The sequence below is a fragment of the Netta rufina genome, assembly GCF_964035555.1.
Source record: "Netta rufina genome assembly, chromosome: 1".
In the NCBI taxonomy this organism is placed as follows: domain Eukaryota; kingdom Metazoa; phylum Chordata; class Aves; order Anseriformes; family Anatidae; genus Netta; species Netta rufina.
The window spans coordinates 1,636,351-1,660,303 of NC_140123.1; the positions used below are offsets into that span (position 1 = coordinate 1,636,351).

Sequence of the window (23,953 nt, forward strand, 5' to 3'; positions counted from 1 at the left end):
CAACAATCAAGTAGCCACTAATTTTGTCCCTCAAAGAGGCTACAGTTCGAGTGACAAAGCTGCCAGGATTGCATTAATTAACTTTCTAATCAGAGGATGCCTGCTGTTCAGGGCTCTGCTATATTTTGCTCGATCTGAAGTTGAGAGGTTCACTGTACGTATTTCAGTTTCCCTCACTGATCTCTGTGTTTGTGATCTGGGTGCAAGCTTCAGTTCATTATTCATTCAAGTGAATATCAAAACTATAATCAATTAACATCAAGGTGAGTTGCCTCTGTTCTCTGGGATAAAGGGAACAAATACGTTTTAAGTAGAAAATGGTGGAACATATCTTAAATTACTAAAATTACTTAAAAACCACCCTGGTCTTTGTTTTTTGCATCTCATTTGTATCGTTTTCTCTCTCTAGATACTCTGAGTTAGCTTCCTAAAGAAAATCTTAAACTCCTTAAAGATGCAAATCTGTTTAAAAGGATGAGAGTATAATTTATAAATTAAAACTTAATTAGGCTGGGAATAAATGATCTTAGAAGAGGTTATTGGAACCGTTTTCTTTGTGCATAAAGAAGCTATTGCTGCGTTGGAATAACACAGGGACCACCAAAGTAGTACAGAAGCACAATTTTTGGAGTGTTAAGAGCACAAAATATTCTTATAGCCTGGAATTAATGGGGCAGCCATTCCCTTCCAGCAGCAGGGCTGGGAGGGCATCCGAAGCTCTGGGTAGCCAAAACAAGCTTTGAAAACGTCTGATAAATGCACACGTACTATCATACGTCCTTTGCTCTTAAATAAAATAAAAGCTATGTGGCTTTGTGGTTCTGCTAAAAATAACTGATCTTCTTTTTTTCCAGCCTCCATGTTTTCAGATGTAGCCAAAGCTACTTACTGAGGAGAGAGCTGTGGGGTTTTTTAGGGAGGTTTCTGCTTTGCAGGCTTTCTTCTGGTTTTTGTCCCGGATTTGTTTTGATTTATCGGACACTTAAGGATAGAAAATATTGGATTTGATGGTCCTTTGGCCTGACCTCGTCTGGCATCGCGCATCAGGAGAGAAACGGCAAAATAAAAGAGGTTTGACAGCGGAGCACAAGTGGAATCAATGGAGAATACTTCAGGGTAAACAGTTCTTTAATTACAGCCTAGAGGCAGCACGAGGAGGCGAGGCTGCACCAGCTCCTGCTTGTAGCTCTGCTCTCTGCAGCTGGACCTGGTGCTGTCCCCGAGTTCCTCAGCCCTGTTTCGGGTGGATCTGATCTCACTGAGAAGCTGCTGAAGCTGCAGTCTGGCTCCGTTGGTGTCTTTGGGATGATGAATGAGCTCAGTTTCTTGCGCTGGGCGGACCGGTTAAAATTTCCACAGCACGACAGCGAAAAGCAGAGGAGGATTTTTCTTAACGAAGCTGCTTTAATCACTTTAATACAGCATTTCTGTTTTAAGAGCTCAGACTGACATATCTAAAAATACCCCTCTTGATTACTGGTTCGTACAGATCATTTTAAGTACGAGCATCCTTGTTTCAGGGCTTGGTCTTAAATAACAACCTAAAAATGGTTTTCAGGCATCCATAATCCAAGATATTGTTCTCAGCAGTGTTTTTTTTGTCGCCATGCCTTGGGTTGTTTTTACCAGAGCTGGACTAGCACGTTCACAGATCTTCAGCATTCAATCCTTGAGTTCCAATGATTTTTAAGTATTGGGTCTCAGGCACCAACAGATCAGGTCTTGGAGCTGCCCTGCCAGCTGCTTTGAGGGCGTTTTTACAGAAATACTTCCAGGGAAGATTTTGGGGGGAGCTTTGAGAGAAAGCTGCGTCGCTGGGATTTGTCCTTTAACCAGATTTTACAGGAATCTTGCAGATTTGGGGATTATACTGTTACCGTCTCTGTGATGAGAAGCTTTCTTCATCTTCCTCTGCCTCATTTATCCTCTTAGAAAGCTGGAGCTTTGTTAACTGGACCTGCCACCGAGAACTCGGAAAGGTTAAGTGCAGATTTTTGGCTTTATAGTGAAGAAGCTGGATGGATTGGTGATACTTTGGATTTTTTTTCGCTTTACAGATGTTTCTTTTTATTGATTACGATTTGAAAGAGCTAAACAACAACTAGATTAGTAGGAACTCAGACCTCAGTGTGACTTTTTTGGAAGAACCCTTGGACCAGACGCGACTCCCCAACATACGAGGCAAGCCCTAAAGCAGCAGTGCCACGATCCCAAGTCCTTTTTCCTTTGTAGGTCACTCCTGAACGTCTCCTGAGCTCTTTGCACACCCCGCCTGGTGCCAAACAACCTGGAAATGCCACGTTGGTGGCGTCCTGTCCCTAACCTCCTTCCCTGGCTCTTGTAAGAGTCTCCCTGGGGACTCGTTACCTTAAAGCCAGCAGTAACCATCAGCAGGTACTCCACAGGCTCTGGCACTGAGGATTTGCCTCTACCCCCTATTAATCAACGTCATTAGCAGTGCCTGGTGCTGGATGCACCAACCTCCAGCACAGGAGGCTCTGGCAGCAGCAGAACCAAATGAACGACCATCAGGAATCAGATGGACGACCTTGAAATCTCGCCGGGAAGTGCTGGCAGATGAAAAGTCGCTGGAGCTCTGAGATGAACGCTATCGATCCCATCTCGCAGACAAATGCCCGGCCTGGAATAAGCGCCGGGCAGCAGCTCAGGGCTTCCAGACAAAGAATATTGATCAGGTCGACTCAATTAGCTGCTGAAGGCTTTGCATTTGGCCCCCCTCCGTCGTTAGCGGCAATTTCACGGATAGAAACTTCACAAGTTCCCATCTTTTAACTCAATTATGTCTCTCTTTGCTCTTAGCCACCGCTGATTCGGTTGCTGGTTTGGAAGGAGGCTCGTCTTTGCTCGTCTCTGTAACGAAAAAAGGATCCAGCTTCTCTTTTTAGGAGCTCCTTATTTTTCTGTAGCAGCATAAAAGCTTTCTCCCTGTCTCGTGGGATATTAAAACATTGCAGTTTATCAAAATTAAGGCAGATTAACGCTTCCACTTATTGTCTTGTGCAGCAAAACGCTTCTCTCCCTAGGAAAAAGCACCCCACAGGCTGTGTTTTTTGGGTCTGATTGTTCAGGGAATGGGGTTAGGGAGGCAGCTGGTGAGAAAGCCCAGAGCAGGAGCCACCAGACATCCCTTGGACCAGATTTTTCTGGAGCTGGTGTAGCTGAGGAGAAACCTGCCAGCAAGTCAGAGAGCCCCGAGCTTAACCAGCTCGGAAAAGCTTCCAGGGTTGATGTTCAGCATCGGGACAAACGAGGTTTTTTGGTTAACCACTATGGTGCTCCTCTGCTCCCCATCGCCTTCTGGTCATTGTGTGATCCGTGCAGGCTGAGATTTCTTGCCAAAAAAGCTCTTTCTCAGCTCCTGAACCAGAGTTTCTCCTCATTTTCCCCTAACAGAGCCATAAATGCCTCCAGCAGAAGCTCCCTCTGCTCCACCAGAGCCCTGCACGAGGGAAAAAATCCTTTCCCTCTCTCCTTCCCCACCTTTATCCCTCCAGGGATAACCTTAACGCCTTTTTTTTCCGTGTCCCAGCAGCATACCAGAAATATTTTGGCTTAAAGGCTGCTGCCTGCCACTGTGCTGTTGACTAACGCTGCCCTGGACGTGTTTGCATCTTGAAATTTTTCCCCGCTCTGGGGGAGAAATGGCTTAGAGGTGAAACACTTTAAGAAACTCCATCCAAACGTTGGCTGAAGCAGGTATTGAAACGTGAACGAGCCAAGCTGCACCCCGTTTCCCTCCTCTGTGAAACGGGTGAGGGTAGGAGAAGAAGCTCAAGGAACTCATAGACACCTTTTAAAGATTTTATTTTCTAGATTTTTAATTTTCTAATTTTTTTTTAAATTTTCTGGATCTTTATTTTCTAGTTTTTTTTTTCCTAGATTTTTTTTACTTTCTATATTTTTCTAGATTTTTTATCTAGATTTTTTTAATTGTCTAGATTTTTATTTTCTAGATTTCATTTCCTAGATTTTTTAACTTTCTAGAACTTTTTTCTAGATTTATTTTCTAGATATTTTTTTTTAAATTTCTAGACCTTTATTTTCTAGACCTTTATTTCCTAGATTTTCATTTTCTAGATTTTTTATTTCCTAGATTTTTTATCTTCTAGATTTTATTTATTTTCTAGACTTTTTTATATTCTAGCTTTTTATTTTCTAGACCAGGCTCCCTTCGAGACGTCTCAGTGTGCGGTGGGAAGGCACACGATCTGCTGCAAGACTTCCAAATGAAAAAGTGATTTCCCAAAGCAAATCCTTCCATGGGTTTGATTGCAGATAATTCAATTTATCAGGCTGTTTTGGTGGCCAGGTGAGGAAGAGCCACCTTGTTTGGTGCTGCAAAGCCGGCACTAGGATTTAGGAAGTGCTGCAGTGGGAAGGTGTGGGATTTCCTCATCCTTTTCCTTCCAGGTTCTTGTTTTTGCTGGGTTTGGGGTGAAATCCTTGCAGCCCGTGGCTGTTTGTCCTGCAGCAGCTTGTGCTGCTGATCATCGCAGGGCAAAATTGAGCTCTGGCTTCGGGAATCCTGCCTGCCTGAGACACAGCACTTGAGGCCAGCACAACCCACCCAGCTCCCCCTGCTCCTCTTAAGTGCCTGGGAGCTGGCAAATCCCAGCTGCAAGGAGGCCAGAAGACAACGGGAAGGATTTATGCTTGAGGAAATTCGTGTCCTAAATAATCTACGTGCAATTAAGGGGCTTTAAAGACATGAAATTGAGGCAGCTTCAGGTGTTTGGTTCCTGAACATCTCTGGGTGAAGGTGGGACGGGGTAGGGAGATGTCTGGTGGGTGTGAGTGAGGCTTTCTCCTGGCTCAGCTGGGAGAAAAAGCATGGAAAATAACTGTGTGATGGTGATTTCTCCGAAATGAACCTCTGGTTTCTTGGTTTTTAAGAAAAATGGGATTACGAGGGGGTCTGATACCCGGCTGGAGGTGTTTTTAACTATATATATGTGTGTGATGTATATATCTGCGTGTATACATATATATATGGACCTACATACACATAAACACGCAGCTGATGCAGATCCTGGTTATGAAATGAGAACTTGATGGTTCAACACACCTGAGATTTAACCTGGCCGAGCAGATTTGCAATTAGAGGAGCTGCAGCACCTCAAATGGCTGCACAGAGCAGGCCTTACCGGGGTTTTTTTGGCTGCTGGCTTCCAAAATCTGCAAACCTGGCCTGGCACCACGTGGATTTACCAGCTGCAGGGGTGGGTAATGGGGTTTTAACAACAGATCAACCTGCTTGTGCAAAAAGGAGTTGTGGACATCTCGTTAAAGGAAGGGTGAAGGTAATGGAGCGGTGAGGATTGTGTTGCAAGAGCCAACCCTTTCCAGAAAAACATGCACATTAATGAATTTGCATTGTAAAGCCAAATAACTACTCTTTTGTTTATAGGAGGTGTAATTGCACCATGCAGATCTGCAGGACTCTGGGTAAAACTCAGCCCCAAACCATTTTAAAGTCACTCGTTTAAAACTTTTGCTGAAATAGCTCCTTGAATCTGTGTTTTCTTTTTTTTTTTTTCTTGTAGTGGGGAAGACTTCCTTGATCACCAGGTTCATGTACGACAGCTTTGACAACACCTACCAGGTAAGTTAATCCGTATTATCCCCACCTTTTGCTGCCAGACCTAACGCCTCTGCGGGGAAAATGTAGCAGGTACCCGACTCCTAAAAAGAAGAGGCAGAAAGCTGAACTGCAAGAGCTGAACTGCAAGAGCTGGTGCAGGGGGGCTGAGCAGGGACTCGAGGAGCAGAGAGCACTGGATTGTAGGGTTTGGTGTGTTTTAGGACACCATTTTATGCTATCTGCCAAAACAAAGACCTCAGACCTGGTTGTTTTGGGTTGTTTTGGGTTGTTTTGCACTCGTTCCCTGCCCCTCTCCAATTCTGTGACCGTTTACTATGCATATTTCTTAATTAAACCAGGTTGGGGTTGCGAGGTTGGGGCTGGAGCAGTGGTTGTCCTCTTCCAGTCGGCCCTGCAGCCCCGTTGCTGGTTAAGGTTTGGTGACAAGTCCCTTCGAACTGATGCCAGTTGGATTTTGAGGAGCAATTTTTGGCACCCGCTCCCACATTTTGTAGCTTGCCACCTTTCCAGGCTCATCCTAAAAGTACTTTAGTGTCATAAACGGAAGTGTTGAAGTATAATTTCATAAACTAAAGTGGGTCTTCTCCAAGGGAAAGCTTGCTTCGTGGCTTGATGGCACTTGGTGATGTTCCATATTCACTAAATCGAGAAAATCTGTTCCCTGACGGATGCGAGGGGTTTTTTAGGGGAGGTGGGAGGAGAAGCTAATGGGGAAAAGACACAAAAAAAGCCGTGTTTCTTTTGTTACTTAGTGGCTATCCGAGAATCTCTTGATTAAATCTCTTTACCCATTAATGATTTCCTTCCTGCCTCCTCAGTAATTCCTCACTGCTGCTGCTGGGCAAGTTGGGCAGAGCGAGCTGGAAGTTCTCACTTAATAACAGGAGAAGCAAAGCTGCTGTGGTGTAGGAGGGCAGGAATGCACATCGCTGCTCCCAAGGGAGCAAACATCCTTTCAAATTCTGCCCACTGTAATTACATGGACATGTGAATGCAGTTCTTTTATTTAATCTGTGTGTTTTTTTCTTATCCCCACAGTATTTTGCTTTCAGGTCTACTCCTTTTCTCTGCGGAGCTCGCGTCCTAGTTCTTTCTTGAAGAGGTTTGACCCTCTGTGCTGTGTGATAATATTGCAGTCTCCACGGGAAGCCGGTGTGACATAATAGGCTAAATGATTGCAAAATGAGTGAGTGGGGCTTAAAACAGTGAGAAATCTTGAGGGTTTACCAAACACGTGCGCTTATTTTGCGTGTTAACGTACTTGGGATGGTGCCATTCATCCAAACACCTCTCTTCTACTCAAGTCATGACCGAGGCAGGGAAATGTCTCCTCTTTTGATGCAGCTGGAAGAAGGAATGAGTCATGAGAATTGAAGCAATTCAGCCAACATCACGTCACGTTAGCATCAGCTCCGTGCCCAGGGCTTTGTAGAGACCTCTCCAAGCCAAGCACTCGGCTGATAACGCCTATCGAAAGCTGTCCGTGGGTAACTGCAGCTGCAGGTTAGCTGCTGGCTGATTTTGCTCTTTCTGGACATTTCTGATAAATTTTGAATGCCCGTTTTCCGAAAGCTGCCACAAGCTATCATTTGAACAAGGCTTTTTTGCGTTGGGCTGGTAAAAATAGAAGGCTGCTGTTTAATAAAATCTCTGCTGTACGTTGCTTTCCTTTTTGCTAGATAAAAGGAGTTCAGCTGCTGCCCAAATAGCTTATTAATGAGCTGTTTTCGTGAAAGCAGCGCTGGTGAATGAACCAAGAACTCGCTGTACCGTGTCGAGCCCAAACGCCTGGAATAAAATCCTGCCAATTTGGTGTTTTCTGTTTCACCAGGAGAGATTCTTCCCCGTGGCCGTGCTGGGAGAGGTTTTCCTTGTTCTGTGGCGCCGTGTGCGGTGCATAATGAAAGCCCAGCGGTGGCAGACACGGCGACTCTGTGTTGTGCAAGAGGAAAATTAGAAACCACGCTTCCCTTTAGCTTCAGCCTCCTGGAGGAGAAGAGGGGAGGACGCTGCTGAGTTGGAGCCCTGGCCGGTGACTTGGCCTGGTTCTTGCTTTGCCTCAGGCTCCTCGCGTAGCCTTGGGTTGTTGTGTGTCAGCAAGGATTGTCCATAAGGTGGTGTCCTTCTTAGCAGGGATGGGAGGAGAGCTGGATTAAAAGCTGTTCTGATGCACGTTTGCACAAACCCATCCATAACGTGGCCCACCTGAGCATCTGTGCTGGGCCTGTAGCCTTGAAATCTCCAGCTGGGCCTTGCAGCACCTCTCAGCCATGCAGAGAGCATTCCGAATTATTGCTTGTCCTGTGTACACAGCGTTAAACCCTCTTAATTAGGGTAGCTTCACTTCACAGAACCATTTGTGCCCGTGGTTTTGTGCCCGTGTCTTCTGTCCTGCCAGGAATAAGTCTTTTCCTCCCCTCGTACATTGCACAGCTCTTCATACGACCGATCTGTGACTATTTCCCAAGCTTTTCTCCTCCTTTTTGTCAGGCCTGTGACAAAATGTCTGTTAGTAGCTTACCTATTTTAGTACAAGTTTGGGCTGGGGAGTGCCTGGATCCTCTCCTTGCCATCTGCTCCTGGTTCTTCTCCACATCCTTGTGAGCTGGTCCGAGCAGCACAGGTGGACAAATGCATCTGGCTCTCAGCTGTGGAATTCTTGAGTGCAATTATGAAATGTAATTTAATATTAACAAACCTCATGTCATTCTTAAAGGTGCTAGGGGCTTAGAAACAAGAGCTTTGTCACAGCCTGGAAGCGAGGGACCTGCCGGCCTGTTTTTCTCAGCACGATCAGCGCAAAAATTTTCAGGATCTGAAGTGAGTTCTGAGCCTGGCCTTTCTGTCCCACCTCCCACATTTTTGGTGTTCAAGTGCAGGAGTCTCGCTGCCCTGAGGGAGCTGTGCAGCACTCAGCATTTCCAGCAGGCTCACGGGGACTTGATACGGCCATGAGGAAGCGTGAGGTAGGGGCTGAGGCAGGTTCAGATCCCGAGGTGTGAGATCCAAAGTGTTTTGTAGCTTTTTTTCTTCATAGACAAATCAAGGAGCCACAAGGGAACACAGAAGGGTCTTTGAGGCAGTCTTAGAGGAGTACCCTTCACCCAAACCATACAACACAAAAGCAGAAGGGAGGCACATTGCTCTGTTAGCCTCCTAGGGCTCTGTTCTTTCTTCCTACCACCTAAAATACCTGTCAGAACACAGGGAATTAATTATATGTAATAATACAATAAATAATAACAATATATAATGATGGCATAATAGAAGTCTAACAATATAAAGCATAAACAGTAAAATAAACTCTCCATTAGAAAACCCTGCTTCATCATGGGAGTGCAGGGAAGTAGCCTCAAGTCTCTTTGCCCTTGCTGACACTTTGCCCTTTATCTTTTTTAATCAATTCACTTGATTCAATAAATATTGAAGTTGCTGAGGGTGCAGCTGCTTGAGGTGCTCGGTGTCCTGCTAAATCCTGGGCACCCCTTTAGCCTCAGCTCAGTTGTGTCCCTGATGCAAACGACCCCTTTGAGCTTGGATTTGCTCAATGCAGCTGTGAAATACGGGGAGAAGATATTTAAAAAGCAATTCTTGAAAGCACTTAGTTGTGGTTTCCTCTTTTTTCTTTCTCTTAAACACATTTGGAGGTTCGACACGAAGCTCCCACTGGTGTCTAGCAGCTGGGATGCAGTCATGCTGCAGTGGGCTTTAGGATTAGCTGAGCATTATTAATAAATTATTGGGGTGTGGGCTCTCGTGCTGCAGCAGGCGTGAAGCTGCCCACCTGAGGAAAAAGGCTTAAAGGGAAGGTACGTGGTTCAGCTGATGGACACCGAAATACTTCTACAAGAATCCTTGCTGATCCCCACATGATTGTGAGGATTAAACTGCCAGTAAGAAGAAGTTGAGGTTAAGCTGAACAACTTTTGTGTTTCAAGATAATGTACCTGTTAGGGATATTAAGGAAACTCCTAAATGAATCCTAAAAGTAAGAAAACACTTTTTTTTCTTGCAGATCCACTCCAGTTGTGGCAGAAATGCTCGCTCCCCTGCAAACTGCTGCCGTTATTCCGGTGCTTCATTTGAAGTTCTTTTTTTTTTTCTTTCCCTCCAGGCAACAATTGGCATCGACTTCTTATCGAAAACCATGTATTTGGAGGATCGAACAGTGAGTAAGATTTTCCTTGGCACTTCTCTGTGTACAGTAGGAGCGAGGATCAGCATCTGCTGTGACGGTGCAGCGCGCGCGGTTCTGGGATCGCTTGGAAGGACAAGCTGAGCCTTCACCCACCAGCTGCTTCCAGACTGACAGAGCTGTGCAGGGAAATCGCTTCACACTTAACCCCTTCAGCTTTTGAAGGATACAGAACAGTTTTGCCAAATGTTGCTGGTTTGTAGCCGGCTCGTTAGTTCTTAATTTGACTTATTTAAATAGAAAAAGGTTGCCCTCAGTAGTAACCCACAAATTACTCCTGTTACTTAGCTTGCTGCAGCTCTAGTTCCCGAAATGAATGAGATCACTGCTCTCTGGAAGAGAGTCTGTGGTTTAAAATTAGCTCGGATCCTTCATTAAGAAGTTCCCTTCGTTAAGGAGTTCAGTTCAGCCACTGAGCTGTTCGCAGAAGCAAGCTGAGCAGGGCTGCATAAGCTTACGGTTCTGTAGGAGCCCACAACGAATGTGATTGCATTAAAAGGGCTTCAGTGCTGAGAGCTGGTCTTCCCACAGCAAAACGACTCCTGCACATCCTTCCACACACGTTGCTTTTAGGATATTTTGCCTTTTTCTTTCAGAACCCTGATGGTAAGAGACGTTAAACCTCATCTGTGTGCATGTTAATTTAAAACGTGGCTAGGGCTTAAGCACAGAGCGTAACTAGCGTTTTATCCTCCCTGAAAAAATCACGTTAGTAGCTTTTCCTGTGCTTTGACAGCAGCTGAAGGTTTTTTCCTTTAAAAATGGGGTGTGGGGCCTGATTCTTCCACCAGCAACCGGGCTGTTGGAGAGTTAGGTGCTCGAGTCCCGAGGGAGGATAGCAGCAGAGCATGAAAACCTTGTGTAGGCAGAACTGCAGGTGAATATTATTTGCCTTAGTTACCTCCTTGCTCCTTTCCCTTTGAAAGCTGAGCAATCCTCTCTCTCCCCTTCTGGAAGGGAAACATTTTTGAAGAGATAAGGCAGCAGAAAGGGCAGCTGGGTGCACACACCACGCCAGTTTGGCTACTACAAGTGCTTGGGAGAGATCTCTGTAAAGGAGGAGACAGTTGGCAGCTGCTCCCAGCCCCCAGTCATCTCCTGCATGAGTTTATATTTTCCTTGGGCTTTTTCAAAAAGTGCGATTTATTTACTCTTTTTATTTTTTAGTGGCAGTTTGGCTTTTTTAATTTTCTCCCACCCACAGATCAGGTTGCAGCTGTGGGATACTGCGGGTCAGGAACGTTTCCGTAGCCTCATTCCCAGTTACATCCGTGACTCTGCTGCTGCTGTAGTAGTTTACGATATCACAAGTAGGTATATTGCACTGGGTTTGACCTTTTTTCTTATTTTTCTTGCTTGTTTGACTGATTTTGTTAGGTACGGTTGCAATTATGGGACACAGCAGGTCAAGAACGGTTCAGGAGCTTGATTCCTAGCTACATTCGTGACTCCACTGTTGCAGTTGTTGTTTATGATATCACAAGTGAGTGGGGGGAATTCTGCATTTCTAATCCTCTGCCCTTTCCATCCTTTAGCCTAGCTTTGCATGTCCTATCACAGCCACGTGCTTGTTCTTCATTCTGGCATGACAAAGAAAACCTTTTCTTTCACCGTCGTTCAGTTTGAAGCTAGCCACCCTCTTGTAATGTATGAACTGTCCCACGAACGCCCTCGTTTCGTAACCCTTTCCTCTCACATCCTCCCGAAGCCTTGAGTCCTGGCTGGTCTCGTTGCACTTTTTTTTTTTAAACCCCATTTCATCAGCTTTTCGATCACGGGATGACCTCTGATTTTTGGTCCCAAACACCTGCCTCATGTCCGTCGAGGTCTGAATTCTCCATTTAGACTTTGCACTGGTAGCCCGAGCTTGCTTCACTCCATCTGCCCCCCCCTCCCCACGAGGTTTGGGCATGGGCTGGGGGGAAGGTGCATTAACACCACATTTTCATCGAATCAATCATCCACGTTTTGCAATTTGTGCGACTTTAACCCCTGAGCCCTTGCCCTTTAACAACTGCTCTTCCATTTCTTACTAAGGTATGTACATTTTTGTGAACTAAAATATTAGTGCTTTCTTCAACTCTTCTCCTTCTGTCCCTCCCCTCAGTCCAGAGCCCCCTGATTTAGTAGGGTTCAGCGTTTTAAAAGAGCAGAAATTTGATTTAGAGGAATTAAACCTGTAGACATTTCCAGTTCCAAACCAGAACTGACGGAGAGCGATGGCCTAGATCTATACAAATGCAGAAGAGCTTGTCCTTTGCTTTATAAATATTAGAAGATTATAGCAGGAATGAGGGCTTTACCTATAAAATCTTTAATTGTTAAAAATAGCGCTTTCACTTGAGCTAAAATTGCAAGTTAGCCGTGAACCTTGAATTTTTCTCTTACCGACCGAGCAAATTCAGTATTACCGAGTAGTAAAGAGACAAATGAAGACGCTGGCAAATGATCAAGCCTCGCCTGTCTGGCGTGCAATATATTACTATGCAGTAGAAGCCATTAAAAAAAATCAATAACTGTCGAGAGCTGCTGCAGAGCCCCCATTTTCTAAGTGCTGAAAGCCACGCAGGCAACTCGGATGCTCTCGCGTGGCTAACTGGCAAATGCTGGGCTCTGGGGCAGTTTTCCTTATGGGAAAAGGAAATTATTTTTACTAACATGCTGTCTCCTCAGAGCAGGGTGGCTTCCTAAAACTCTCTTCCCTCTTTTAAGGAGGTGTCGTTAAGAAAAAGTTATTATGGATACGTTAAATTTTGTCTTTCTTGTTCCATGCTAATGATCAGGAACTGTTTGGAACTCGTTTTTCAGCAGTGCAGGAGTTGCTAGGAGGGTTTTATAACCCGGATAATTCCTAGGGAGAACCCTAAACCTAGCCAGTGAGAAGTGATTAAGCTGTACAAACCCATAGCTGATATGAAATAGCTTTGAGAAGCAATGAAACAAAACGGGAACTGGTCTAAAAGAGCAATAAGATTTCTCATTTTAGATGCTGTCAAGACCAAGTTAGGGCTAACTCTGTTCATTAGGGGTGAATTCCAAGCCAGGGAGTGAAGTTTGCCCATCTGAAGTCACTGCCAAAGCTTTCCTACACGTCAGCGTGGGGCACGTAGGGTCTCGCTTGCTGGTTCTTCATCACCTTATTGTGCCAATTCCAGAGAAAACGAAGCTTCTATATGAGACTGAGATGTGTTAGCAGCGAAACGTGAAGAATACCTGCAGTGATAATCCTCTCCCCTGTTCTCTGCTAGATGTAAACTCGTTCCAGCAAACAACAAAATGGATCGATGATGTCAGAACGGAAAGGGGCAGCGATGTCATCATCATGCTGGTGGGAAATAAAACAGATCTAGCAGATAAGAGGTACGGAGGAAGAACTCCTCTTTTGAATGCTTTTCTTAGCCTGATGCTATTTTCTCCAAGATGATGATTTTAAAAGGAACACTTCTATTTCCTTCCCAAATGCTCAAGTTTGTTTTAACTGGAGGTGGCTGTGATTAGATAAACCCAGATCTTTAAACTCCTCTCTTTTGGGCAAGCCCAAATTTGCAGCACAGCGCTATGAATGAGTGTGAGAAACTGTGACCCACTTGTTCGGGTGTCAGGAGAGAACAGAACGTTAAAAGCAACCTGCAGCAGTGAATGAATGAGCTGAAGTGGTTACAAACACTCAGACTTCATAAATTTGCTCTGATACAAGTGATAGGTGCAAGTAATCCTCCCATTTAAAGGTCTACAAGGTGTTTTCCTAAGCTGGCAGACTTAAATACTTTTATTAGAAGATAAGCATCCTCAGCTTTAGCTGTGTACTCTGTTTATTGTGTACTCTGCTTATTCTGGGTTTATGGTACTGCTAACACGGAGTGAAAAGCCATAAAAGTATAAAACTAAAGCATGAAATGGAAGTATTTTTATTTGGAAGTAATGGAAGTATTCTGTATTTGTTTGGAATCCACGTTTTCTCAGAGTAGCTTCGCTTGTGACCCTTCAGATTTATAAAATCTGTTATATAAAATCTATAAACATCCTATTAAAAACTGTTCTCTCTCTCTCACTCTCACACACGCACAGATGCCTCATGATTTTTGTTCGGAAGCTCTTGAGACAAAGTTTTCTCCAGATTTAGCGGACTGCTTAATGGGTGGGACGCCCAGGTTGGGGTGAAAACAGCAAAAAGTGATTTGATATGAGATGGTTTTGCTTGGTCCTTCCTTAAAATAGTGCTGTTGTCTGCAGTTTGATGATAGTTATTGGGTATCAAAGTCTTCCAGTTGCTGCCTTTTCAAGCATAAAAGCACAGCTTCCTGGGCAGGGACTTGAAGGAGTCTCATTTTCCCTTTCAGCTGCTTTACTCTGGGAGCCAGGTGTGCTGCTGAAGTCCATCTAAAGGGATGAAATGGTTATCCTAGTGCAGAGCTACACTCAAAATGTGGCATCTGTGTGCAGGGAAATGCTTTGAGAACTGTAATGTAGGAGCTGTTTCCTTGGGTTAAAGACAACAACCTTAATTCTCGAGGTGTTTTTTTTTCTGATTCTGTGTTATCTTCCCCCAGACAAGTGTCCATCGAGGAAGGAGAAAGAAAAGCCAAAGAGCTGAATGTAATGTTCATCGAAACTAGTGCAAAAGCAGGATACAACGTAAAACAGGTGAGTGCCGTGGTGCCTGCATCCAGCATCAGACATCTTCTGTTAGTGCACACCAGTGTGGAAATGAGATCTGCTCCTAGACATCTTTGTGTAGGGTGTTAGAGGGACGTTTGGAGTCTGTACACAAAAGGCAGCATCTTGGAGTTAAATTGTTGGCTGAAGGATCCCTGACCTTGCAGCAAATGGCATGGAACCTCTTTCCTCTTAGAACAAAGGATTTAGGAAGAAGCTTTGTGGGCACAGCATCACGCCTTCCCAAATTCTTGTTGATGCAGCCCCTAACGGTGTCTGGATCGAACAGATTCAGGCACCAACCAAAGCCTGTTCGGTGAATGAACGTGGACAAACCGATGTAGGAGGAGTGTGATGGATTAAAATGCTTCTGCTGGATACTGAGACAGTGTAAGCTGGTGTTCCTGCTCTGTTGGAAGGCACTGAAGGCTCGAGCAAATGCTCTTGGACGGCTTAAGCTGTTTATTTTCGTTAGCTGATGAGCTGCTTTTGAATTAGGGGAAGCAGGGAGATGTCTCGTGAGCTGATGCAACAGCAGCGCAACTCGGGGTTTGTGCTGCGAGACGAGTCAGAATTTAATCAGTTGCCTTAACGAAGATAAAGCGAGCTGGTAAGAGCAGTAAACGCTACACGACTGATCCGGTGTTTACATGACAGAATTGTTTGTTTCTTGTTAGTTATGTCAGCAAATGTGCTTACTGGGGCTTCCTGAATACGCAGCCAGAGCTGTGCATCCCTCCCGGCTCAGCGGGGTGCTGCTTTTTCATTGATCTGGCAATTTCTCCTCTGGAGCCCATGACCACTAAAGCGTTTGGCAGGCGGTGTTATGGCAGGAGGAAATAACCACTGCAAGCTGCAGGAGGCTTTCACCCTTGGGTATCACCACAGAGCGAGCACGTGCATGCGTATGCATAGATTTTTAGGTAAAAAATATCAATCTGCATCTTTTAGAATCATAGGGTCAGGTTGGAAGGGGGTTTATTGTACAGATGCAGCTACTCAAGTAGCTCGTGTACAGGATTTTGTGAGGAGCTGCTAAAGCAGGTTTGTAAATCACTTTGAGTGTATGTTACAGCTGGGACTAAAGGGTCTGTTATTAAAAGGTCCCTTGACCTGGTGTCTTAGCAGCAAAATGATTCCCCACCTAATGGAATGATTAGAAGTGTTAACTCGGCGCTGCCTTCCCGTGCATTAGCGAGCCTCAAAAGCGTTCGGTTCCGGGGGTCCACCAATTACCATGCCACAACACAAAGGCTGCCTTGTAATTAAGGCTTCGGTTTCCTGCTGCAGCCCTTGGTGTTTGCTGGGAGTATTTGGGAGCAGTGGCACTGAGAGGAGTGCTGCTGCTGCTGCTCTGCTCCTTTTTTTTCTTGAGGGAGCTGCCCTGCACCTGCCACGTTCCCAGAAGCGTGTCCAAGCCTGGAAAAGGTAGCTTGGGGCTTTTTGGGGGCTGGTCGATGCTGGTTGGGTTGGGAACCTGATGATTTGAGACGTGAGGAGGAAAATCTAGCATGCCTGTAGCCCGACTTAGCACAAAATACTGTAATTTAATAAAACCTGTGCTTTGTAAAGCCTCCCCTGCCTGGTTTGAGGACGGGAGCTGCATTTAATACGTTACAAAGGAGCCAACTTCACCTCCTTGGGTTTTGTGCCGAAGCCATTTAGGGATTGTGCTAATGAGCTTGTCAGAACATAAAGCCATTTCGGTAGCTGGGGCCTCACTCGCCCTCTCTCCAGAGAAAATTCGTGGCTGTGTAACGGAGGTCCAGACAAATTATGCCTGATTTTAATTGCCGGGTTACATGCTGTAAGGCTCCATCAGTAAGGCTTGGTAATTCAGCTCCAGCAAAAAGAAAAAAAAAGGTGTTGGTGAGTAACCTGGGGGTGAGTTCCCTCTGTTAAATCACAAATTGGGTGTGCAGAGAGGCAGTTCTTGTTCTTCACTAACATCCAGCAGTATTACCCCAAAAAACTCGGGGCTGCTACACATCGCTGCATCACAATCCATAGCGTGAGGGCTTGGCAGAATTGGGCAGGAGACAGATTTTCAGTGACTTTATTCCCTGCAAGATATCAAAACAAAGGATGGGAGGACTTATTGAAAAAGAACGATGAGTGGATTTTCCTTCTAAATTTCAGTGGCCGTATTGCAAGCATAGACTGTGATTTTTAGGAACTTCAGAGCTATTTTATCCTGTAGAATCTTCGAAACTTTGATTTTTATTAGTTTACTAGGCAGTTATTGAAACAATTCTCAATGGATAAGGCTTAAAGCCTCTAGAAATCTAGTTCCTTATTTTCTTTGCAGCTTCTCTGTTGAACAGTGTGAAATTATTTTACCAACTTGCCAACCAAATCTTCCCCAATGAAACAGGAAAGCATGGGGACAGCTGCAGAACGTGTACCCTTCCCATAACCTGTACAAAATCTTCCATTAATGAGCTGAGTGCAGGTTTGGCTTTCCCATAACGTGATAACATCGTTCCGTAATGCATCCTGAGTTACTGTCCGAGGTAACTTTCGTCTGGGATTTTTAATTCCTATCAGATTATTTTGGAAGGGCTCCACGTTTAACGAGTCACACTGATGTACAAATTACGATCGCTTCGTGCTGGCTATCAAATATTCATGTGGAGGTGGATCTTGGGCCAGCGACAAGCCATCGCTTTGTCCACTAGGTTATGGGTTAGGATTCAGCAATTTTCTGAGATACGAACTGTTTTTTTTCCCTTCCATGCAAAGCTCTTGTCTGTCAGTATTGAAACTTCTCAGGCTGCTGAGTGAAGCACCGACAACCCACCAGGACAGCCCAGAAAACTCAATAAAATGCTGATGGCTCCCAGCACAACGTCCGTCTCCTGGCCCTAAATGCTCGGCCCTCTTTTAAAGGTAGCAAACGGCACAGTGAGAGTTCATGCAGGAGATTTGGGATGGAGCTGGATCCCCAGTCCTCTGCTCTTTGTTTCTTCGAATCTTTACCCTTTCATATTAAGCTTTAGGTTTCTCTGCGGTGCTGGATGTGTACATCTTGATGTTACCAGCTCCAGATTCGTCTCATTTCACTCATTTCCACAGCCTCCTCGCTTCCCATCCTCTCCAGCACATAGCTCTGTGTGAGTTCCAGTGTCACTTCTGTGCATGAGTCCTTAAGAAATCACTTGCAGCCCTTCTTCCTCCTCTGCCCAGTGCTGTCTGCAAGGTTTCCACATCAGTATTTACCCCACTGAGGACACAGAAGAAATTTAATTCCTTGTCCTGCTTGGGGAAAATAATGGCCATGATTTTTTTTTTTCACTTTCTTGGCTGTGGCACTGGTTTGCTGGCCTTCGTTCAGCACTTTTGACCTTGGGTGCTGCTTCTGGCTTCTCCTTCATCCTTTTCTGCAGGAAAACAGCACTGAGAGGAGGGAAGGGTGCTGAGCTCTGAGCTCGCTGCAGGCATCCCACAAATCCAGGATGGTTTTATTGCCTGGCTCTAGAAGGTGGGTCGCACCAACACACGTTGCAATGCCAGGATCTTCCAGCAACAGAGGACGTGCTGCCCTCCTGTACTGCTGGACCTCTGAATCTACAGGGACACCGAGCTGCTGGACGCTTCCTGCTCCTTCTGGCTGCAGGGAAGGGGTGTCAAAGGACAAATCAGAGTGAAAACGGTGATATTATCGTCCTGGGGTTAAATAGGTGCGATAGAGGGGAAAAAAAATGGCTTTTGGATCCTCTGGCTTTCAGCTGAGAGTGATCCAGGAGAGCCTTGACGCTGAGACGCTGAGATTCGTGCTGGATTTCGGGGAATCTTCCCGTTACTTAGTCTGGGGGCTTGGTGCCCAGAATCTGTCAGGGTTGGTTTCCCTCTCTTGTGGACAGAGAAGGGGAGAGGGAGAGCCCTGGGGGCCTCCTTCCAGCAGTACCTGGCACACTTCACGCTTCTCAAACAGCCCCGGGCTGGATTTGGGTTTTGGCAGGAGAACTTTCTCACGGCTGAAGGACTGTGGCCCCACAAGTAACCCTTTTTTTTCATCGAGCTGCCTGCATCCAGCAGCTCGGCTCTTTTTCCCCCGCCATTTGATTTTTGCCTGCTTGCTGGGCACGAATTATTCAGCATTGCAGAGCTTGGGGAATGAGAATGAGGGAGGTGTTTCTCTCCCTTGGCTCTGGGGAATAGGTTTTGTGTGGCTCTCAGACCTTCAGACAGCTGCATTTAACTCCTGCTGTGGAAAAAAACCCCAAATCCTCACCAAAACGTGCGTTTTGTGTGTACAAACACATGCACAAATATATAAGCATGTGCACACCACCTTATATCTGCGTATGGCCTGTGACATTTTCCAGGGAGATAAGGGAGCTGGCGTGGGTCCTGCAGAGCAGTGGGGTCCCTAAATAGAAAGGCAGCTTTCTGCCCATCCTAAACTTCCCCTAATTGGATTTGTTCGCCTATGCCGTCGCTGATAAGCAGGAGGTTAATAAGAAAGAAAGTTGATTTCTCCTCGTTGCCAAATTCCTCTTTTTACTCGAGTAATTTAGGGGAGAAGTGCAGCTGAAGGCGTCGGTTTTATTCCTGGCCTTAATGTTAGAAAAAAAAAAAAAAGGATTATTTTATTTTAAACAGCCTTTCTGTCAGCAGTTTTGTCTAAATGCAGTAATTCCGCTTGGTTCCCAGCATCTCAGGGCTTTTTTTGTTTTAAAGGTCTGGTGCTGGGCGTTGTAAAAAGGGGGCACAAACGGTGATGTCCCCGCTGAAAACGCGAGCAAAACTATTTCCTGCAGTGCTGTTTCCACCTGGGATCTCCAAGCAGAAGAGACGTGAGATGTTTTTCCTTCTGTCAGGGCAGAGATGTGGAGCGAGCATCCTCATTCAGGCACAGGACTCTGCCAAACCTCCATACCCATCCTTAAAACGGATGGAGGGCCTCACAAAATCCATAAAAATGAACCTGAGATCACCAAATATCGAATATTTGGGGAGTAGAAGTCATTTTAGGGACAGAGCTCAGTAAAGGAGGAGGGTCAGAGCCTTCTGTACCCACACGTGGTGGAGTTGGGAGCTTTATTAAAGCTTGGGGGATTTACTGAAGACCGTTCAGCAGCTGGAATTTAGACACATCTGCCTTATTTTCTCACTGAATTCGCTTAAATTCTTCGCCGAGGCTGGGTGATGCTTGGATGGGAACGCTGAGCTTTGAAATCATTTGAAATTTGAGCTGGAATCAGCAAAATAAATCAAGTTTTGGCTCCTCCAGACCCATAATCTAGGCTCGGTCTCCGTTTCGGTGCGTTGCCGCTGGTGGAAAAAGGAGCGAGGATGCTGGAAATGGTTTCCCAAGCAGGTTTGAGGGAGATGATGGCAATCGCTGGGGACCGTGCTCAAGTGGTGGGTGAGTGCCTGACTCCTGTGGGGTTGCAGGAGCCCCCTGGCACCTGATTTTGTCCTGTTTTACACCCATCTTGGGGCTGGAAACAGGATAACGATGCAGAGGATACCAAAAGCTGAGGGTGCTAGGAAGGGATTGGGCAAATTCCTGGAAAAATAGGTGTTTTTTCTGACTTTTGGGTGCCTGAGCCACACGTACACGGAGCCTGGAGGGCGACTTTGGGGTTTGTCATTGCTTGTGGGCCCTATTCTGATGTTTTTGTGGGTGCCAGCCTGGCCACTGCCTTTACAAATCCTGCCCCGTGGGGGTCCGAAGGCTGAATATGGGCAAGTTTTGGGGTCTGGGTAATAAATCCGTGCCAGAAATCAGGCTTCCAAGCAGCAGAAACACAGAAATGCTGAAAGGTTTGGTGCTTGCAGGCTGCAACATCTCATCTCCAGCAACAAAACCCCGCTCTGCCGCTCACGAGGAATAAAGGTTATGTTTGGTGCCAGGCTTTGTGGTGCCAGCAGGACGGAAGGATGCATCAGCTCTTTGTTTGAGCTGGATCAAGCAGGGTGCACATCTTAAAGTCCGATTGTTTTGATCTGTTCCCTGTCTTTTTGTTTTTTTTTGCAGCTTTTCCGACGCGTGGCAGCCGCCCTGCCTGGCATGGAAAGCACACAAGACAAAAGTAGAGAAGACAGTATCCTTTCCCTGCCCTCAACAGGGGGTGAAAGCCTCACTCAGCTCACGGACATCCCAAAAAAAAAGAGGGGCACCGAGGCAAACAGCCCCCGAGCTTCGAGCGAGGCTCGGTGAGGTGGAAGGCTGGGGCGACAGGTAAGGGTTGGAGGCTGCTGGGGTGAAGGGAAGGAGGCAGGGAGTGTGAAAACGAGGACGGCTGGATAAAGCTGAAGGGAGGAGGACGGGAAGGTGCAGAGGGGTGCAGCCAAAAAGGATTATTTGGGTGGTTTTGGGACAGGCTGGGTGTGGAGGAGCTTGGTACAAAGAGATGAAGAGGAGTGGCCGTGGTTGCTCGGTGTAGCTCTGAAGGTGAAATTCCTGAGCTTCTTCCCACGTTTTGCTCTGCTGGGCTACAGATTTCTCCTCTTTTTGGTGAAAGGAGGCGGTGGAGGAGCCAGAGATGGGCTCCTGCCAAAACTATTTCCTCAGGCAGGTCACCAAAAGCTTAACGAGCAGCCACCCTCGTTAAGGAGGGGATGAGGGCAGGCTGCAGCATCGCTCTGTCGGGGTTTGATCACCGGTCCCTACACGGGAGGCTCAGCAGGGCGCTTCGAATCCAGCGTCCTGCGGGCTGCAGATAGCAAAAGCTCGACGAGATCGTCTCCAAAACAGCTGCCTTGGGATTAGGGGGGGGATTTTCCACAGGGTTTTGTCACAGAGCTGAAGGATCTCGAGCTGCCTGTGCTCTGAGGGAGCTGCCGGGGCTCGTTTTGAGCATCTCCAGCTCAGCACATGGCCAGGTTTAAAGCAGCCACACAAACAGGGCTCCTGTTCGTAATAACCCCTCCTGCTGGGTGCAGACATAGATATATAAAATAAAATAACCCCAGATAAATAAAATAACCCCTCCTGTTGGGTGCAGACAGCCCCGAGAAGGGATTATTTGCCCAGCTGGGGCGAAATGTAGGGGAGCAGGAGTTTAAGAGGTGAGCTTCCTCCAAAAAAAAAAGGACCCCGGGGGCTTTCTGGGATGGGATCTGACCCTGCCGTGTCCCTAAACATCTCGTGGGAATGGTGCCGGGACAAGAGAAACCTGCAGCGTGGATTTTGGATGAAAATGGTCTTTTTGAGAGCACAAAGAAGCGTTTTAGTGGGAAACGGGGGGCGCTGAGCCGAAAATCCCAGTAAAAACAAAAAAACCAGGTAGGGAGAGCGAGCTGAACTCTGTTTGCCTTAACTTAACTCCTTCCAGTGATCGACATCAAACTGGAAAAGCCTCAAGAGCAGCCTGTCAGTGAAGGAGGCTGCTCCTGCTAATACCACGTGGCTTCTCCCCTTTCTCCAGAACATCACAGCTTCCCCTCCCTTTTACTCTTCATTGACTGCAGTGTGAATATTGGCTTGAACCTTCCCCTTTCAGTAATAACGTATTGCAGTTCATCATCGCTGGCTGTCTCGTGGAGATGATCTATTAGCTTCACAAGCACACACACACACCCACACACACCCACACCAAGAAAAAATGTCAGTGTCTTCATTTATTTATAAGAAAAAAAAAAAAAAAGCCAAAATATTCCAGCGTATTCTAGTTATAACTTGAAAAAAAAAGAAAAAAACGAAAAAAAAAAAAAACAAGAATAGGTACAATTTCTTAATATTTGTTCCTTTTTTTAATATGTTAACAAGATTGCACTTTGAAACGGTGGGAACCCAGGAAGTTTTGAATTGGGCTTAGACGAGCAGTAGGTGCGGAAGAAACGCTTGCAAAAACCTCAAACACCCGGCGAGGGCCAGGCAGCAGGCGGAGGGTGAAGCAAACGCTGGCCTGAACCCCTAATAAAAGACAACGGCGACTAAAAACAAGCTCTAAATCCTTCAGGGTAGTCCGAGGGGTTTCCAAAACCCAGGAGCTTTTTTTTTGGGGGGGGGTTTTGAGAGCAGGCCGGGCTGCCGGGAGCTTTTAGTTCTGGCCGAGGCGAGGCGAGCGCGGTGGCGAGGCGGCGTCCCGCAGGGGGTGGCCGGCTTGCGAAGGGATTTTTTTTTTTTTGGTGAGGGGGGGAAAGGTGGAAGGCGAAACACTTGCAGGAAACAAAAGAAAAGAGGCTTGGAGTGCAAGATGAGTTTTTTGTTTTTTTTTTTAAAGAGCATTTTTTTTCCTTTTAGGTAGAGCCACCGACCGAACGGTGACTGCCCGCCGGGTGGGAGCGGAGCGGGGCAGCCGCGGCTGGGGGGAGAAGGAGTTTGCTGCTTTTTGAGTTTTCTTTTTTTAAAGATAAGGGGGGAAAAAAAACCTTACCCCGGGACTGGGGGCCGCCGCCGAGCCCTGCCTGGGGCCCTTTTCTTTTGGCAGAGGGACGCGGAGCGGCGCCAGGCCAGGCGGGGACGGGGAGAGAGGGGCGGCCAAAGGGGGCTTGGGCCACGCAGAAACGTAGCTGGAAGAGCGTAGAGGGAAAGGAAGGGACTTGTAGGATGGAAACCAACTTACGGTTATGCAGATTAATGCCTTGATTTTTTTTTTTTAGCTTTTTTTTGTTTTTTTTTTTTACGTTCCGTCTTCCGAGTTGGGTTTAGTTTTTTTTTCACTAGAGCTGTATAGTTTGGGTGAATAACGAGTAATTTAGTTTCCTATTTAACTAGGCTTACAATTAACCGGTTTTCTTCGATATTTATTTCCTTGCTTAATTTTTTTTTTTTTTTTTTACGATTTCCAGTATATATATATATATATTTTTTTTTTCCCTTTCGTTGCTGAGGAATCCGTGTAGAGCTTCGCTGGCGTTGCGCGATGTAGCTACCCGATGAAACACAGAGAAGCGAGCACGCTCGAAGTGCACCCTTTTAACCTTTACTAGTCATTGTGAAGTTGCTGTGTAAGTTCCTAAACACAACTTGTAAATACCTTGTTTGCTGGGCGAGTACGGCTGGGTCGCAGTGCAGGAAGGAATTGGGCGAGCCTGGCTTGCGATTGCCACTCCGGGAACAATGGCAAGCGAATATTCAGGCTCCTCCTTCGTTCCCTTCTGCCCCTCTACCACCTAAAATTACCAACCGGGGAAGGGAAGGGAATCGTCCTCATCGATTTTCACCGGGAAACGGGCACGGGAAGCTTTTTGGAGTTCTTCAATCCCGAGACGAACGCCAGGCGCGTGCCCTGCCCTGGGTGTAGAGCAGCTCTGCACACCGATAAGCGAAAGGCAGAAGGAGATGTGGAAGTGCTTTTATTTTTGACGTGGCATGTCTTGAAATAAACATCGACGATATGTGACCAAGGATCATTCTTTATTTAAAAGAAACTCTCGAGGGGAAGGAAACCTGGCTACTTTTCCTGTATTGTACTATTCCTAACTCTGCGAAAACCATCCATCTCGCTGCTTTTTTTTCCCCACGTTGGTCCTTCCATTGCTTTCCACGACCACTTCCATTTGTTTTTTTTTTTTTGGGCTCT

The 23,953-nt window shown here is 46.2% G+C and overlaps 1 protein-coding gene across 2 annotated transcripts in view; it reads left to right on the plus strand.

The window, feature by feature from the left end:
* Positions 1–23,773, plus strand: part of RAB6A (RAB6A, member RAS oncogene family) — a 45,834-nt gene extending 22,061 nt beyond the window's left edge. Inside the window, exons 2-8 of one of the 2 annotated variants that reach the window (XM_084288987.1) lie at positions 5,565–5,623; positions 9,738–9,791; positions 11,196–11,301; positions 13,067–13,178; positions 14,369–14,462; positions 20,461–20,527; positions 21,761–23,773. In XM_084288987.1, the coding sequence (XP_084145113.1) occupies positions 5,565–5,623; positions 9,738–9,791; positions 11,196–11,301; positions 13,067–13,178; positions 14,369–14,462; positions 20,461–20,527; positions 21,761–21,825 (557 nt within the window). In that variant the 3' untranslated portion in view covers positions 21,826–23,773. Of the gene's footprint in view, positions 1–5,564; positions 5,624–9,737; positions 9,792–11,022; positions 11,129–11,195; positions 11,302–13,066; positions 13,179–14,368; positions 14,463–20,460; positions 20,528–21,760 lie in introns of both variants that reach the window. The other variant, XM_084288986.1, reaches the window with a different exon arrangement.
* The last annotated feature ends 180 nt before the right edge of the window (positions 23,774–23,953 follow it).